This window comes from Psittacula echo (assembly GCF_963264785.1).
Source record: "Psittacula echo genome assembly, chromosome: 4".
Lineage (NCBI taxonomy): Eukaryota > Metazoa > Chordata > Aves > Psittaciformes > Psittacidae > Psittacula > Psittacula echo.
This window is the reverse complement of record NC_137738.1, coordinates 104,304,054-104,320,673: the sequence shown is the minus strand read 5'-3', so window position 1 is coordinate 104,320,673 and position 16,620 is coordinate 104,304,054. Positions and strand designations below refer to the sequence as shown.

Genomic DNA, 16,620 nt, shown 5'->3' with positions numbered 1-16,620 from the left:
CCAATATTACCAATGAAGTCTAGAAGGAGATCAGCTGACAAAATGGACAGGTACATTGTATTGCCTAAGTAAGTGTACAGCCATTTGAGAAGCCCTGATTTATCTTGCCTGGTCTACAGATGCTCTTCCCGAAGGTCTCATTTTTCCGTCATATCTGTCATATCTGCCAGCCCACACAGATGTCTCACATGCCCTATGGCACCTCAAATGGTTGTAGACACCCATGTTTAGGTGACTGAACCATGTAGTGGCTGATAAGCTTAATTACTTCCTAAGGTCTACCATCTATAATGGGGGCTTAGACATCTGCTGCACCGGTACACACATGTGGTGCAGGTCTCTTAAGTTGTAGCTCAATCTCATTTTAAGGTGTTAAATCAGTTCATAGCTGGACTTGTAGCACTCTTTTAAATGCTGTGCTGATAGGAAACATCCTCACAGGGCTGGCCAATAGGACACAGTTAGGATACCTGCTCCTTCCAGACCAGCAGTAGAAACAGCCGTAGGGTAGCCAAGGGCTTTTCAATCAACCCAAGGCACCTACCTATGTGCAAGTAACTGGACTAAACCCTATGTCTTAATCATATCCTGAACTCCACCAACAAAGCTGGTTGCTTCTTGTCTGTACAACATGTATTTTGGTCTTACACGCTCCACTGAAGAAAACTTCACACAGATAGTAAATCATTAAATTCTGTCCATTAGGCACATATACTTTTCTTCAGCTGTGGGTCACCCAGCAACTGACAATTTGGCAGTGATACATGTATTTTTATGATTAACCTTGTCAATCCATAGGCATTTGCTTTCCGGAACAGCTGACCTCTTCCTACAATACTATTTTTGACAAGTGATGGCTCATTACTCACTGTTAAACTGTCAGTAATTTAATGTTCAGTTTTCAAGTTATTGAAGGCAGAGGCATTAATATTCCATATTAAAATTTCCTCACACTTTCCATAATAAAGTCTTGCTGGAACTTTCAAGCTGAAATTTCCTTGGCAATGTTTGTTTCACATTGATACTTTTTTCAGAAAGATTCAATTAAAAACCCCCAAAAATAGTAATTTCCAAGACCAGTGTTAAGCAATATTCTGTGTACATAAAATAATAATTAAAAAATACAGTCAGTAGTACACTAATCTGAAAAGCTCTAGTATTTCTGTGCTTTGAAGCTTGAAATCGAGCCATACATGTAACTCTGGGGACAACATTGTGTCTAGTTGTTTTCATTATGTTCTTCCAAATAAAACACAGCTCCGAGCCCCTGAAAAAAACAGTTTATACATGCTCACAATAGACGTAGTTTGACAGCTATATTGTCCAGTGTGCTGGCACTGAGCTTCTCCCAGCACAGCTCCTTTTCCCACCATTCCTGCGATCATTAGGCACATCCACCCTGGGGTCACTGGGGCTGAGCAAGGCTTTCCCTTTTAAGATTTCCAAGAAGCTGCAGGTCACCAAAGTGCAAGTCAGTGATACAGAGAGCAGAAGGGATTGCTGGAGATCCTACTGTGCAAAGCAAGGTGTGAACTGAGTCAAATGAAGATTTCTGAAAAATGAGGGTAAGACTGGGAGAGAAAAGGTTTAGGAGAGAAAGAACAGGGACAGAGAGCAGAAAGAAAGGCGATAATGTGGGGAATGAGAAAGAAAACTGGCAGGTGGAAAAAAGAGAAGAAAACTGTGAAAGAATAGAAATAAGAGCAGACGGAAGAGTAGAGTCTTCAGTGTTCCTTGAAGAACATGGGCATGAAACTAAGGGAAGTGGATGGCTTATGCATTTTAGCATGTATTTAAGACACGGAATCCCCCGGACTCCCTCCCTTCTAGGGAAACAGCTGCATGGATGTGCTCAGTTTACCAGAGAAATGCCTTTGTATTTCCATGTTTTCCTGCATTCTACCTTCAATATATTTACCTCCTGATTCAGGGAAATACTGTGTATGGCAATAAATTAAAACCTGTTTCCAATTACCAAGAGCTGCAAACACTTACATAATAGCACTGCACTGTTCTCTTAAGGCAATGTGAAGAATGTGAAGCACTTTACTAACAACATTGATTTACACAAACCTGCAGAACCTTTCCACCTGCAGGAGTGGAAATCAAATATCCTGGCTACTGTGCCATAACCATAAGACTGAATTTCTCCCGCAGTCTTGCAGTTTGAATGAGTTCAAGGTGAACTTAATGACAAAGAGATCAGCTTGGGGCAGAAAGCATTGAAAAGAAGAGTGCACTGGGGACTTTGTGTGACTCTCAATCCTGAGCTGCATCTCTCCATGGGCATTTGGTGTTAGAAGACTCTGTCCCTAAGTGTTGCTCAGCTTTTTCTCAATGACTAGCTCCTTACTGATGTTTTCTTCTCTTCCCTCTGGAACAGACTTCAGTCAAGCTGTTTGGGGAAAAAAAAAATTAAAAATAAAATAGAGTCAGTGTGAAAAAGAGAAAAACAACAACCCAGAAGGTTTTACAATAAAGCAAGCCAGTTAGTTCCTAGGTCTTGGTTTGCTATTGCAACATCCCGGCTTTTAAAGAGCTCTCAGTCATTGTAAGTCACAGTCCTAATACAGCTGATACTGTGCTGACCAACCCTTCTAGAGATATCTTCCCTCTTTACGTTAGCTGATAAATTAATGATTTTTTTCCAACTCTTCCAGTCTGTTTCTGTGCTTTTCCAGCTGGATGTGTACTCGGCTACCACTTTGCCTGCTCTAATTGCCAGACCATAACTGCTCTTACATTATTTTCCTAGGAAAAATTCTCTGACTTTCCTTGGTCTAAAACTGACATTATCTTTTACCCCTGGGGTTTCAGGCTTTTTGCTCAACTAGGCTATTTCCAGCCTGATTTTTGTTACATGCCAAACCTGCAAAGGTTTAACTGAAATTACTAGGAGCAGTGGATGTTTTTGTCCAGCTGACAATCTGGAAGCATCTACAGCTGATGGTATTTGTCTTGAGGTTTTAAACAGCATATTCTAATGCCTAGGAAAGGACTTATATTGCCATCTGCCAGCACTTACAAATGACAGGTTCTGATGGCATCAATATGAGAGATGATGACAAACAGTCATTCAGAGAGACAGAATCAGGAGCATGAAATACAAAGTGTGCAACTGCTGCAACAGTAGTATTTATACAGCAGCAGCACTTAGAGGCTGTAATCAGACTGTGCGCCTCTAAGCAAAGCACTGTGTAGACAGATACCACATGTACTACTTCTCACTTCAGTGTTGAAGCCAAAGCTTGCATATCAGGAGTGTAATTTCCAAAGTTCTTCCATAATTGAGAGAGGTGGCTCAGCCTAACACCTCACTCACCTCTGTTCTCACTGTACAGCAATGGTTTTCAACCTTCTTCAGCTTTCAGAAGACTTAAGGCTACCTTTTGGAGGTACAAGGCCCTAGCTAGCAAACTGAAGCATCCTGATGTAAGACCTCATGAAATTACTGTTACGGGTCCTTCCAATGCACAGCATTAGATGCATGAGAATCAAAAAAAAAGCCTGCTCTAGGAGCAGCCTAGGGTGACTGCACTCTCATGTCACACATTTCAGGTCAATGCCTTATGTTGATGTAAATCTGGGCCACCTTTCTGGCCACAGAGATGTCAAAAATCCACACTTCAAATAATTACATTTCACTAGGGATACTACAATTTTCTGCAGTGTTAGTGTCCAATACTTTCCAAATTGTTTTACAAATTTATTATCTTCCAAAAGTACAAGATACATATTTGACTGTTAATCAGCATAGACAAAGTCTCAGTACAAATCAGTGTCTGAATTTTACCTTGCAGACAAAAAGATTGTTGTTATTGTTAAAGTACACTTAAAAAATATAATATATGCATGCTTCTGTCACTGCTGTCTGGCAAATCAAAGGAAAATAGGAACATTCACTGGCCAAGACACATGCATGCATGGATAATCATAATCGAAGCTCATAAATAATGACCTTTGGCTACTAATTAATATCAACTCCTCCTCCATTTAAGAGTGGATCTGAAGATGTTCTCCTTCTCCCGGTTTTGTCACAGAGTTAGAAGGCATAGATGCAGGAATCACAGAGATTCCTTACAAGATACTTCCCACAACTTATTTCTTTTTTTCATTCTGGATTGTGGGCACAAGTGTTATTGCAGGCAGATTTCTATCACTCCACTGCAAGCTGAATTTGCAGAACACAGTTTTGTGCAATGGGCTTGTAAAGGCAGATCCACTGTGCCCCAGATCCACTGTCTATAGGCCACACTTCAGCCATTGCATGATTACTTTAGTTGGTGGATGATGGCATTAAGGAGTACTAGGCTGAGAGGTATAGTTTGTTACTGTAAGAAAAAGAGTGGAAATACTCACTTTCAAGGAAGAAGGCTTGTCATTTATAGCTTTGCAAAGTTTGCACAGAGTTTTGCAGTTTTTCTTGTGAGGGAGATATTTTTCAAATAAGATTGTTTAAAAGTTTATGTTGAAAAAAAAAAAGAAAAAAATGGAAACAGATATTATTCTTCCATTGAGAATATATGAATAACTTAACCAGACCCAATTAACTTCTTTTCCTCATTTTCTGCATTTCCTCAGATGCAGACACAAGTTACAAGGAACACCAGCTCTCTGAGCAGTGACATACTTTTCATCTGTTAACCCCTGCACTTTTGCTCAGGGCAAAAAAAAATAAAGATTCAGCAAATGGTTGAGACAGACATCACTACAAGATATCAGTGTCTACATCACTGACAACTCAGGTATGACTCACAGCCAAGAAAAAGAAGTCCTATTCACAATGGGTTTCTTGTAGCTTAGTCTCTTTAAAACAGCTGGGGTTTATGTATCTCTGGGGACACCAATGTAAGAAGGACATGGACCTGTTGGAGAAGGTCCAGAGGAGGACACAAAGATGATCAAAGGGCTGAGCATCTCTCCTATGCAGAGACGCTGATAGAGCTGGGCTTGCTCAGCCTGGAGAAAGCTCCAGTGAGACCTTAAAGCAACTTCCAGTGCCTAAAGGGGCTGACAAGAAAGCTGGAGAGCGGCTTTTCACAAGACAGACAGGGCCGGTTCTTCAAGATGAAGAACAAATCAGAACTAACCTAAAACACAGACACAATTGTTAAGTAACTCACAAGAGTCTTTTCACATGTGCAAGCAGAGATGACCAACAGAGATCCCTCAAGACCACCACTCAGCAAGAAAAGCACGTGTAATTAAAATGCAAATATTACAATTAGTTTCAGGAAATATAATGTAACACATTTCCTAGAAAGGTTGCAAATATGCATAATTTTTTGGGATATATGGATGCTGCTTGTAGACTTTAGGTGCGCCTTTCACCTTTGCGAAATGATTTGTGTGTGCGCCCAGTGCTGCAATAAAGAATGCCTGCTTTTTAAAACTCTGAATCAAATCTTAGAGAGTTTCTGAGACTGTCTTTTGAGGTAACAATATGATTCATTTTGAAAGTCACCTATGAAATGGGAACAACAAATGTGTGGGAAATTACCTTTTCATTATAATTACCACTGAGGTGATGCTCTTTTCCCCCTTAATTTTCTACTTGAAAATCAGATCTATTACCCCTTTCCACAAGAGATGCTTTGGACCAGATGCACAGGAACGGGATTATTGGTGACCTCTCGTGTATTTTGAGGTTCCCCCATTTCAGAGCCTTTCCCAGCACGGCCACGGAGCAAATCCGCGGCCGCAGAGCCCTCTTGTGGAGAAGATTCAGGCGGTTCTGGCAGGAGGAGATGTTTCTGCTTAGTTTTTTTTTCTTTTTGCACAAGGAACAAGAAGGACGTCCTATGGATTGCTGTGGCAGGAAACAGTCTAGGTAAGACATCCCCCTCACCCCAGAGTCAAGATATTGTTCCATTCTTTTTTGCACAAAGATGGGTGCTAGATGGTAGTTTCACAGACCTAGCATACCCTCAGTCTGCCAGATATTCACTTTCATGCATTTCAAACAGTGACAATCAGTGTTTTCCATACATGTAACAATCTATATCTACAATCATTGCCTCTTCCATTCTCTCATCTCCATTTGAGGACACAGTACATATTTACTTCATTACGCATGTTCCATCAGAAAGGGTCTCTGTGGGCAAGGGTCTCATCTCAGGGGGTGTGATTTTTGCTATTACAATGAACTAAGTTCACAGAGGACAGTTATCTTTTGCTTTGCTGTGCTTTTCAAAGTTAGTTCTGGATTTTTGACCTTGGGTTCCTTCCTAATCTTTCCCAAGTTAGTTGTTACTCTTCTTCTGATCCATATGTATCAGTCTTTTACCTCTTCTCAAGGCCTGTGAATTTAGTAAGGAAACAATGTTTTTCCAAACTCAAGATTTTCAAGCTTTCACACACACAGTCCTTTACAAATCTTAACTTCTTCATTGCCCAATAATAGAAACTGGGTGCTTTACATTCTAATTGCTCTATTATTGTTGAGATTTCTTCTCCACAGAAGTATTCTAAACGCAATCCTATTCTTTTATTTTTTTTTAATAATAACCAGATCTAGACTAATAATGATTCTTGAACTAAACTGTTATCAGCTGTGCTAACAACAAATTCTTGGCTTGAGCTGACGCCAACCTGATGAAGTTTAACCATGCCAAGTGCAAGGTCCTACACCTGGGTTGGAGCAATCCCAGGCACAGCTACAGGTTGGGCAGAGAAGAGATTCAGAGCAGCCCTGCAGAGAAGGACTTGGGGGTGTTGGTCGATGAAAAAATGAACATGAGCCGTCAGTGTGCGCTCGCAGCCCAGAAAGCCAACCGTATCCTGGGCTGCATCAAAAGCAGCACGACCAGCAGGTCAAAGGAGGTGATCCTGCCCCTCTACTCTGCTCTTGTGAGACCTTACTTGGAGTATTGTGTGCAGTTCTGGTGTCCTCAACATAAAAAGGACATGGAACTGTTGGAACAAGTCCAGAGGAGGGCCACGAGGATGATCAGGGGACTGGAGAACCTCCCGTATGAAGACAGGCTGAGAAAGTTGGGGCTGTTCAGCCTGGAGAAGAGAAGGCTGCGTGGAGACCTCATAGCAGCCTTCCAGTATCTGAAGGGGGCCTACAAGGATGCTGGGGAGGGACTATTCATCAGGGACTGTAGTGACAGGACAAGAGGTAACGTGTTCCAACTTAAACAGGGGAAGTTTAGATTGGATATAAGGAAGAAATTCTTTACTGAGAGGGTGGTGAAGCACTGGAATGGGTTGCCCAGGGAGGTTGTGAATGCTCCGATGCTTGGCGGTGTTCAAGGCCAGGCTGGATGAGGTCTTGGGTGGCATGGTTTAGTGTGGGGTGTCCCTGCCCATGGCAGGGGGGTTGGAACTAGATGATCTTAAGGTCCTTTCCAACCCTAACTATTCTATGATTCTATAAGGTGTGCCGCTTCTTTCCCCATAAATGAGACTTTGAGCACTCCACCAGCTATTGCAATGATCCTTAGTATGGGTATATATATACATATATATATTGTACGCATATTTATAGATGCATGCATACCTATTCCATTAGCAGAATCCAGCATGTTCAGGCAGTGAGGAGGAACAGGATGAGGGCACCAATACCTCTAGTATTTGTCTGAGTGCTTTGTGTTTTCTGTCTGAGTTAATCTGTGTGGCTGATTATTATTACACACATACATGCATGTGTATGTATATTTAAATTTGTGTGTTTATATTTAAATCTGTGTATATATATATTTGTATGCTGGGTGTATGAACACGAGTGACTTTTGGCAGTACATGCTCAGCCTTACTGCTGGCTGGATCTGGCAGTGAGAAGCTGCAGCAGCCTCCCATTTAGTGGAGTCATAGATTCAATAAACCCCAACACTTTTCCCTCAGGCCTTGCATGAGGCATTCACGGCATCCTTACCTCGCTATAAGGGACTGAAAGTTCTGGCAGCACATGTGAGCTTATCAGACCAGTTGAGAACACTCCTTTCAAGGCAAATATAACCAGTTTTACTCTCATTACTGATTTACTTTTTATTTCAGTTTACCTTCCTGTGCTGTTTTCTCTATCAACAGCTCCACAACATGGACAGCCGGGCAGTAAACTGAAAAGGAACAAAATCTCTTACTCCTCTGTTAGATGGGCATCAGCACCTGCACTGTCTCCAGCTGGGATGGTGTTAACTTTCCTCATAGCTGCCTGCAAGGTGCTCTGTTTTAGATTTGCTAGCTAAACTGTGTTAATAAGACACCAGGTAGTCATACAGTCTAGAATGACCCTGTGGGTCACTTGGATCAAACTCCTGTGAGGAGCTGGGGTCAGCTGTCCTGGCTCGGTCCCATCCCAGCCTCTTGCCTACCTCAGCCTGCTTCACAGGGGAACAAAGTGGGAAACAGAGAAGGCCTTGATGTTGTACAAAGAGCAGCCAAAATACTGGTGCATTATCAATGCTGTTTTGGTCACAAACACAAAACACAGCACTATACTGGCTGCTAGGAAGAAAATTATCGTAAGCAGATTCACTACTGTAAATTACTTTCTGTGAAATCCTTTGGGCCTAGTGACACAACAACTTTATTTTTCCTTTGGTTTACAAGCTGAGTTAGCAAGGAGCTGGCACAGAGGAGCAAGAGTGAGGCAAAGCAGTCTTTTAAGTCCTGAGACACTGTTCACTGACCATGAAACTCCTCCTTCTGTGTGTCCTTAGTATACCCATCTCTGAGCCCAAACCCTCACCAACGCACAGAAGCTCATTCCTGAATGAACACCTCTGAAGGCTCCTCTGTAACATTCTGGAAACAGGTTTCTGGGTAAGCTGCTCAGCACACCTTGCAGCTTACCCACTCTCACCAGCAAATATACCCTCAGACCCGTTCTGCAAGTCTCTCCCCTACCCTACCCTGCCTGTTCTCTTCCACCTCCGCTCCTCAGCAGCAGGACCAAAGCAAATATGACGAGATCGCTGCGAGAACCTGGGAAAGAACGCTCGGGGCGCGGAGGTCTGAGCTCTCCACCGCCCGGTTGATGGGCTATCTTCTCTTTTTGTTTTGCTTAAAACGCGAACAGATTTTGCAGAATTTTCGAAAACCCCTCCCTGCTCACGACTGGGGTATTCTAATCCAGGCACTGGGTGATTAAACCGAGTTTTAAACTACGCCAAACCAACCCCACTGAAACCCTAACCACCACTACACAGCTCCCTCATGGACGCGGACACCACGCCCCTTCCCAGACGGCACCACCCAGCCGCTTCCTCCAATCAGAAAGCGGCAGCTGCGCACGCCCCTCCCATCTCCTCCCGCTGGCCGCTGGGAAGTTGCGCTCCGGGCCGTGCTGTCCTCCTCCGTCTTGCGTGCGCGTGTGTGTTGGGTGCTGTTGCGGCCTTGTGCGTAAGGCTGTGTGGTTGACAGGGGGAGCGGACTGGAGAGGCAGCAGAATGTCGGTGACGCAGGGGAGCTCGGAGCCGGCGGACGACAGCGGTAGGTGCCCATTTCCCTGGTAGGGATCGTGCGGGGGCTGGAAAACGCTTCTCCCGATCGCATCCGTGCGCGGTTCCCGTACGGCGGCGGCTAGGTTTTGGGCATGAACCTGCACAGTGGGTGGCGCGCGGCACAGTGGCGGCCGTAGAATTAGAGAATGGTTCGTGTTGGAAGGCACCTTAAAGCTCATCCAGTTCCAACCCCCTGCCACGGGCAGGGAGACCTTCCACTAGACCAGGTTGCTCCAAGCCCCGTCCAACCTGGCCTTGAACACTGCCAGGGATGGGGCAGCCACAGCTTCTCTGGGCAACCTATACCAGGGCCTCACCACCATTACAGGGAAGAACTTATTCCTTTTATCTAATCTAAACTTTCCCTATTTTTTTAACCCGTTACCCCTTGTCCTATCACTACAGTCCCTGATGAACAGTCCCTCTCTGGCATCCTTGTAGGCCCCCTTCAGATACTGGAAGGCTGCTATGAGGTCTCCACGCAGCTTCTCTTCTCCAGGCTGAACAGACCCAACTTTCTCAGCCTGTCTTCATACGGGACGTGCTCCACTCCCCTGGTCATCCTCGTGGCTCTCCTCTGGACTTGTTCCAACAGTTCCATGTCCTTTTTATGTTGGGGACACCAGAAATGTATGCAGTATTTTGGAAATAGTATTTACACTCTCTTTTCTTTTCTTTTTTTTTTTTTTTTTGTGTCCTAAGAGTCAGATGTTTTTGAAATTGTTCTGCCTATCACCGTGCTTGTGCTGAGCGATGATGATTTTCTCCCAGATGACTCTCAGAAGCAAGCAGAGTCAGTTCCCAAGTCAAAGGAGGAGGATGAGCTGGAAGTGAACTTGAACAGTAGCATTCTCTTACAAAGTAGTGGAACAGCTTCAAATGACAGTAACAGTGTGAGCATTTGGGAAGAAAACAAGACTGCTTCAAATGAGGATAATAGTATAACATACACTGAAGAAAAACAGGTTGCCAAGAGTGTGTGTAATGAATACGAATTATATTTAACTGATGGGGGTGGTGCAGGCATGAATGAATATCAAAATTATGTGTTGCCTACATCATCTTGCAAAACACAGCTTACAGAGAGAAATGAAGCCAGTTGCAGAGAAGACTGTGATATTGATGACAGCTCTCAGAAGATTCCTCCTCTCTTCTCTGCTGGCATTGAGGATAGATATGATATCATCAAAACAAACAGCCAGGTGACATTGACAGTGATACCCAAACATGAAGAGGAACCTGTCAGTGCTGCAAATGGTAGCAGTCAAGAGAAGCAACCAGAAATCCCCAAGGAGATTGAGACTATTGTTGAAATGAAAAGTAAGTTGTTAGTAAGCCTAGTGCAAGAGCTTAAGAAATCTCAAGTTTTTGAAATAGGTAGGAAGGTGTATAGGAAGAATGCCAGCCCCATTTATTTTAGAGTAAGCATTTCAACATGGATTAATATCAAATGCATCAGAAAGAGAATATTGGCTGGAGTGTGCTTAGTTCTTTCACAGACTCATGTGAAATAAGTAATGAAACTACAATAAGTTGGTACTGTTGCATTTTGCTGCAGTTTGCAAGGTGTCCTTTCATTAGGAAAAAGTGTCTGAAAATAAACTTAAAAAGCAAAAGGGGTGTCATATTGGTGAGAATGGAGCCCTAGCAAAGTTTGGTGATGGTACTTTTATAGGAATTTTAGCATAAAGCTGTTCCCTAAAAAGTATAGGGAATGCAGTGTTGTCCAATGGAGTTCAGAGCTTTAAGTGAAAAGAAGGCTTCTATCCTAGGATTTTTTATCTTAAAACACTGTTTAAGTGTTAGTGGGGGGGTGGGGATGGGATGTGGATGCATACACAAAGCACAGTTACTGAGTGGTTTGATTTGAAAGGGACCTTAAAGATGATCTTGTTCCGATCCCCTGCCATGGGCAGGGACACCTAGTAGACCAGGTTGCTCCAAGCCCCGTCCAACCTGGCCTTCAACACTGCCATGGATGGGGTAGCCACAGCTTCTCTGGGCAACCTGTGCCAGGGCTTCACCACCCTCAGAGGGAAAAACTTTTTCCTAATATTTAATCTAAATCTCCTCTCTGTCAGTTTAAAACCATTCCGCCATGTTGTATCGTTGCAGACCCTTGTAAAATGTCCCTCTCCAGATTTCTTGTCAGCCCCTTTAGGTATTGGAAGAGAGACATTAAAAGAGTGGAGATAGGTAAGTATTAAGGAAGCAAAAGGGGTGAAGAGCAATCAAGTCATTAGACAATTCAGAATTATTACTACCAATTAATCCTAACATTGGTGATTGTATGACCTGTCATGCATGTGACTTTTTATTCCCCTGTAGATCCTGACTCTTCAGAGAATGGAGATAATGAAGCCAGTAACAGTAAGAGAAGCAAATTTGAAGATGAAACTCTGGTTTCTCTTTTGGAGCGTGGCTTGAAAGAAGAACCAAAATTTACCTATAATTGTTCTGCTCCGTTTGTTAATGGATGTTCTTCTACTTCAGAAGAATTGCTACAAGAGGTAGGGAAACTGGAGATGAGTGCCTTCACTCCTGCTGAATCAAATACTCCTGGAGAGCATCTTTATGAGACATTATCACCATTTCCTAAAAAAAGACGTCGGCAGCAAAAAGTAATTTCTCTTCATGCAAGCCCAAAAGAATCCCAAAACCAGCAAGAAGGTTTAGCATGCCTAAGTAATGTTATCACCATCAAACCCCTTCCTAAAGCATCTTCTTTTACAAATAAGCATGAAAGATTGAATTTGAAGTGCAGGTTTTGTAGTTCTGTATATAAATGCAGTGCACATCTAAAGAAACATCTTTATTCAGCTCATAAAGGTAAGAAAATGTATAAATGCTGCTTTTGTAAAAGAACCTTTTTCTTTTCTGTCAACCTTAAGAACCACCTTAAGCTTCATAAGAAAATAACTAGATTGAAAAATGCAAGAAAAAATAGAAAGAATGTGAGAGAAGTTGGGCAGAGAAGATCTGAAGAAAGACAATCTGAGACCAAGAAAAAAGAAAGTAAATATAATAAACTTTTCAGCAAAATAGAAAGGGACTTTACACCTCTGAGTGGGCCAGTTAGTTTTTCCTGCAGAGTTTGTTTCTTTGTTTCATCAAATCCTAGGTTTTTTATTAATCACATGAAGGGACATAAAGAAAGACCACCCTACCAGTGTCCTCAATGTGATTATTCCTGCATTAGCTTATCCTATTTGTTGAATCACATCTACTGGCATGCTGGATATAAGCTGTACCAGTGCAGGTTTTGCACCTTTTTTTCATTGTATTTTGCAAGCATGGTAAGGCATAGCTACACACACACAGGGGCTAGACCGTATTCCTGTGAGTTCTGCCAGTCAAACTTCACAAGCACTACAGCATTAAAGAGACACAGAAGATTACATGCAGGGAAGGAAACTTGCCAAGGGCAGCAAGTTGACTCGGCAACTAGAAGAAAGAGAACCCAAAGACCTGTGAAGGGTTACACATGTGATGAGTGTAACATGGTGTTTTACACTAAAGGACATCTCAGCTTTCACCAGAAATTTCATGAACAGTTTAAAGCTAATGGTTATACGAATCAGAGCAATGAATATCATAAAAGAAAAATATGCAAAGCTGACAGTGATTCCCAGGAGACTGTTTCTCTGTCTGTTCCTGATGGTGTAGAAAATGATTGTCTTAGTGGGAGAATGCTGGCTTCAGCAGTAGGCTCCAAGCAGGAGGATAATGTGCGGGACAATAAGAAAATGCACTCTAGAAAGAAATTCTCTGAAAACAGCCATGGAAGCAGCAGTTTACCTTTTGGGAATAGATCTGAAGTTCCTCTGAATTCACACCATATGGAAGCTGTCATTTGCAAAGGGGAGCCTCTCTTCAACTCCAAGGCCTCTCATTCACAGGTTCAAGATGATGATGCATATTGTAAATATGTGGAAAACCTAAAGGTGACGTGGCCTTCCAGTTTGTCTGCATTCAAAACATACAGGTGCCAACACTGCAGTTATGCTACCACTGTTCATAGCAACTTTAGGCTGCACCTGAAATTACATACAAATGAAAGACAGTATGTGTGTGAAGAATGCAATAAGGCATTTAAAACAGCAGATGATTTGCAGAAACACAGCCTAATTCGCGTAAAGAATGGATATGAGTTTGGCTGTTGCTTCTATGTAGACAGTTGTTTAGAGGATCTTGAATGGCATCGTGACATGCCTGTAGTTGTGTGTCCAGAAAGAGATTTTGGTTCCTTGGAAGGTTCAAAAAGTGTCCGTTCCTCGCTTGGTTCAGAAGTCTCTGGACTACAGCCAGATGTCCAGGGGGGCGAAGGGAATGATTTCCTAGGACAAAGTCAGCCACAATACTATCAGTGTGCAGAGTGTGAGTATGCTACTCACATTTTAAGTAATCTTAAACTGCATGTAAGAACTCACACAGGTGAGAGACCTTACAGCTGCAGTGTTTGTCAGAAGAAGTTTCGTACTTCCAGTCACCTTAAAAGACACAGAGTCACGCATTATAATTCAGATTATCTCAAGTGCAGGAACTGTGACTATTCGACAAACAAATGGGTGTCCTTGAAACGGCATCTGGCTTCACACTCTTGTGAGGAAAGCTCATCTACTGGCTGTCTCTATGAACAAAAGGAGCTACCTGTCAAAACATACACTTGCAAGGAGTGTGGATATTGCACACTCCACAATGGAAACCTGAAGCTACACATGAGGATTCACACAGGGGAGAGGCCATACAAATGCAGTCAGTGTGCTGTTGCTTTCCGCACGTCAAGCCACCTGAACCGGCACTTGGTGACTCATTTAAAGTTGCACTGCAGAAGGTGTAAATTTTCAACGTTTGATAAATGTGCTTTCCAAAAGCATGTGAAAACACACAAAAGAAAGCATAAGTGTGGGATATGTAATGTAATGCTGCCTACCAAAAAACTTCTGGAACAGCATAAGCGGCAACATGAGCTTGAAATATAGTCTTGGGAATTGCAAGTTGGCATCTGGTTCTAAACAGATTTGCATGTCCTGAATTTGTTCTTTGCTTTACATTCCTCTGCTGTCCCCAGAACAATGACTGGTAATGGATGCATGTGGTGTTTTGGTCAAGAGGGAGAAACTTAGGGTACCGGCTTGCTCCAGGTTCTTGCAACAGCTCCATTTCTAGCACAGGCTGTGCTAAAGAAGATCTTGGAGGTGCTTTTTCATGCCAAGGGTAACTTAAGGTTATGAGGTCAATTATGATTTTGTATGTCCATCAGTTTGAAACAGTTATTCTGTGCCACTTTTTTTCTTAAAAGACCACCAAAACTTTACTAACTCAAAGAATGTTTAAAGGGAGAAAGGAAGTGCACATTCTATTTTGTAGTAAAAGCTTTGCATTTAAAAATTGTTATTGTGTTTCAAGGCTTAGTGCTGCCTCCCATCTGCTGAAAGCTTCATTTACTACTTGCAGGTTCTCTTGCAAGTGTTGCAAGAAAAAAAAATATCTCACAAAATTACAGAAAAAAGATTTGTGTCATTGCTTGATTAGAGGGTTATGTTTGCTGTATGTGTGTGTACGTGAAAGGTTGATTAAACCATTATCTTGACTGTACTTCTGATAATTCCTTTGAGTAGTCAGACAGAAATGGTGATGTTGTCCTTAATCAGATATTTTATGATACTGGGAATCCTTAAACTGATCTTCAATTTTTTGTGGATATCTAATGTTAATCTTGTATGAAATGCCTCATCTTTTCTCAGGGTGATAGTTATTGCACTCTGTTTCTTAAAATAGACAATACCATACTTTTCAAAGAACTTCTGTTAATTTAAGTGCTTGCTGATATATTGAGAATTAGCAATACCTTGAACTATGAAATTTATTTTGTTAAAGAGCTTTCCTGTGCATCTACAGCACCATGTGTAAGGATCACTTGTGCTGAACAGCAGTTGTTACTGTGGTGAAGACAGATGCTTCTTCCACTTTATATTCAAATATAGATGAATATTTGATTGCTTTATAGAGCTTCTCAGAACATGCAACTCTATGTGGGCATCACTGGTTGTAATATGTTCAGTGCAATTGATAACAGGGGTGTTATCCAAGGAAAGGCTGTAGCAGAGGACTGGTTCAAATAACCCCTCGTGTTACAGTTCAGTCCATGAAGCAGCAGAATAAATGTACAGCTTAAATTAGAGAATGGAAACATGAAGCTACCACTATGTTTTTAGTGCTCTCAAATGTGTGTTTTTCTTTATAAATATAGATAGTATTTTGCAGAGGCTTTCTGGTAATGTAGAAGACAGGTTGGAAGCAGTTGCTGAGAGAGGTAGTGGAGTCCCCCTCTTCAGACATCCTTGGAAGCCACCTGGAAGGGGGTCCTGGGAAGCCAGCACTGTGTGTCCCTGCTGGACCAGGCCTTGAGCCAGGTTAACTCCAGAGGTCTCACAGCCATTTTGTAATTTGGAATGCAATTTTCCAAGTGTGGATCAAAATTCATGAATAGAAGCATGTAGTTAAGGCCAGATCAGCAAAGCTGTTTAAATGATCTAGTTCTTTGTAGTAAATCAGACAAGTAAATATCAATGACTCTGAGCCCTGATGGTTACAGATGATTTTACTACAAGCCAGGAACAAGTGATTCAGATCTTGGAACGACTGAGCTGACCATCTAATACAGTTGTAAGAGAGAACAACGTTGTCCTGACATGAATAAAGAAAAGCATTTCTGAGAAATAGTAACAGTTATACAAGTGTGGAGGAATTTTTACCTTGCTGTACAATACTGGTCATTTATTTGAAGAAAAATTCAAAAGAACAAGTACAAAGAGGAAACAAAAATGGTGGAGAGAATTGTAAGCCTATGTATCAGGTGTGATTAGGAAAGCTAAATATGATAGAGAATAATTCTTTAAAAGTTTGGTGTACAGCGATGAAGGGACCCCAATTTAAGGCAGTTAAATTCATTGAAGAAATTTTTTTAAAGACTTTGTAAACAGCATAAGTATCTGTTAGTTGTAATAAAGAACAAGGGGGGATACGTTCACATGGAGCTTGTTAAGTTTGTAAAAATGATTATTCCAGGTGCTTGCCTCTAATAAAAATAAGTTTGACTTCTGAGGTTCCTCTGTGTTTCTTGTGCAATGCACTGCACTTTTGGGGATGAAAAGTGATTCTTAGTCTG

The 16,620-nt window shown here is 42.0% G+C and overlaps 1 protein-coding gene across 2 annotated transcripts; it reads left to right on the top strand.

The window, feature by feature from the left end:
• The first annotated feature begins 9,275 nt into the window (after nt 1-9,275).
• LOC308220012 (uncharacterized protein) lies at nt 9,276-16,556 on the top strand. Of its 2 annotated transcripts, none has more exons than XM_080615764.1 (3): nt 9,276-9,438; nt 10,158-10,769; nt 11,778-16,556. In XM_080615764.1, exons 1-3 carry the CDS (start codon nt 9,396-9,398, stop codon nt 14,429-14,431), a joined length of 3,309 nt encoding a protein of 1,102 aa, XP_080471890.1. In that variant the 5' UTR covers nt 9,276-9,395; the 3' UTR covers nt 14,432-16,556. The 2 variants fall into 2 exon arrangements, with proteins under 2 accessions (XP_080471890.1, XP_080471889.1); XM_080615763.1 differs by having other exon boundaries at nt 10,152-10,769.
• The last annotated feature ends 64 nt before the right edge of the window (nt 16,557-16,620 follow it).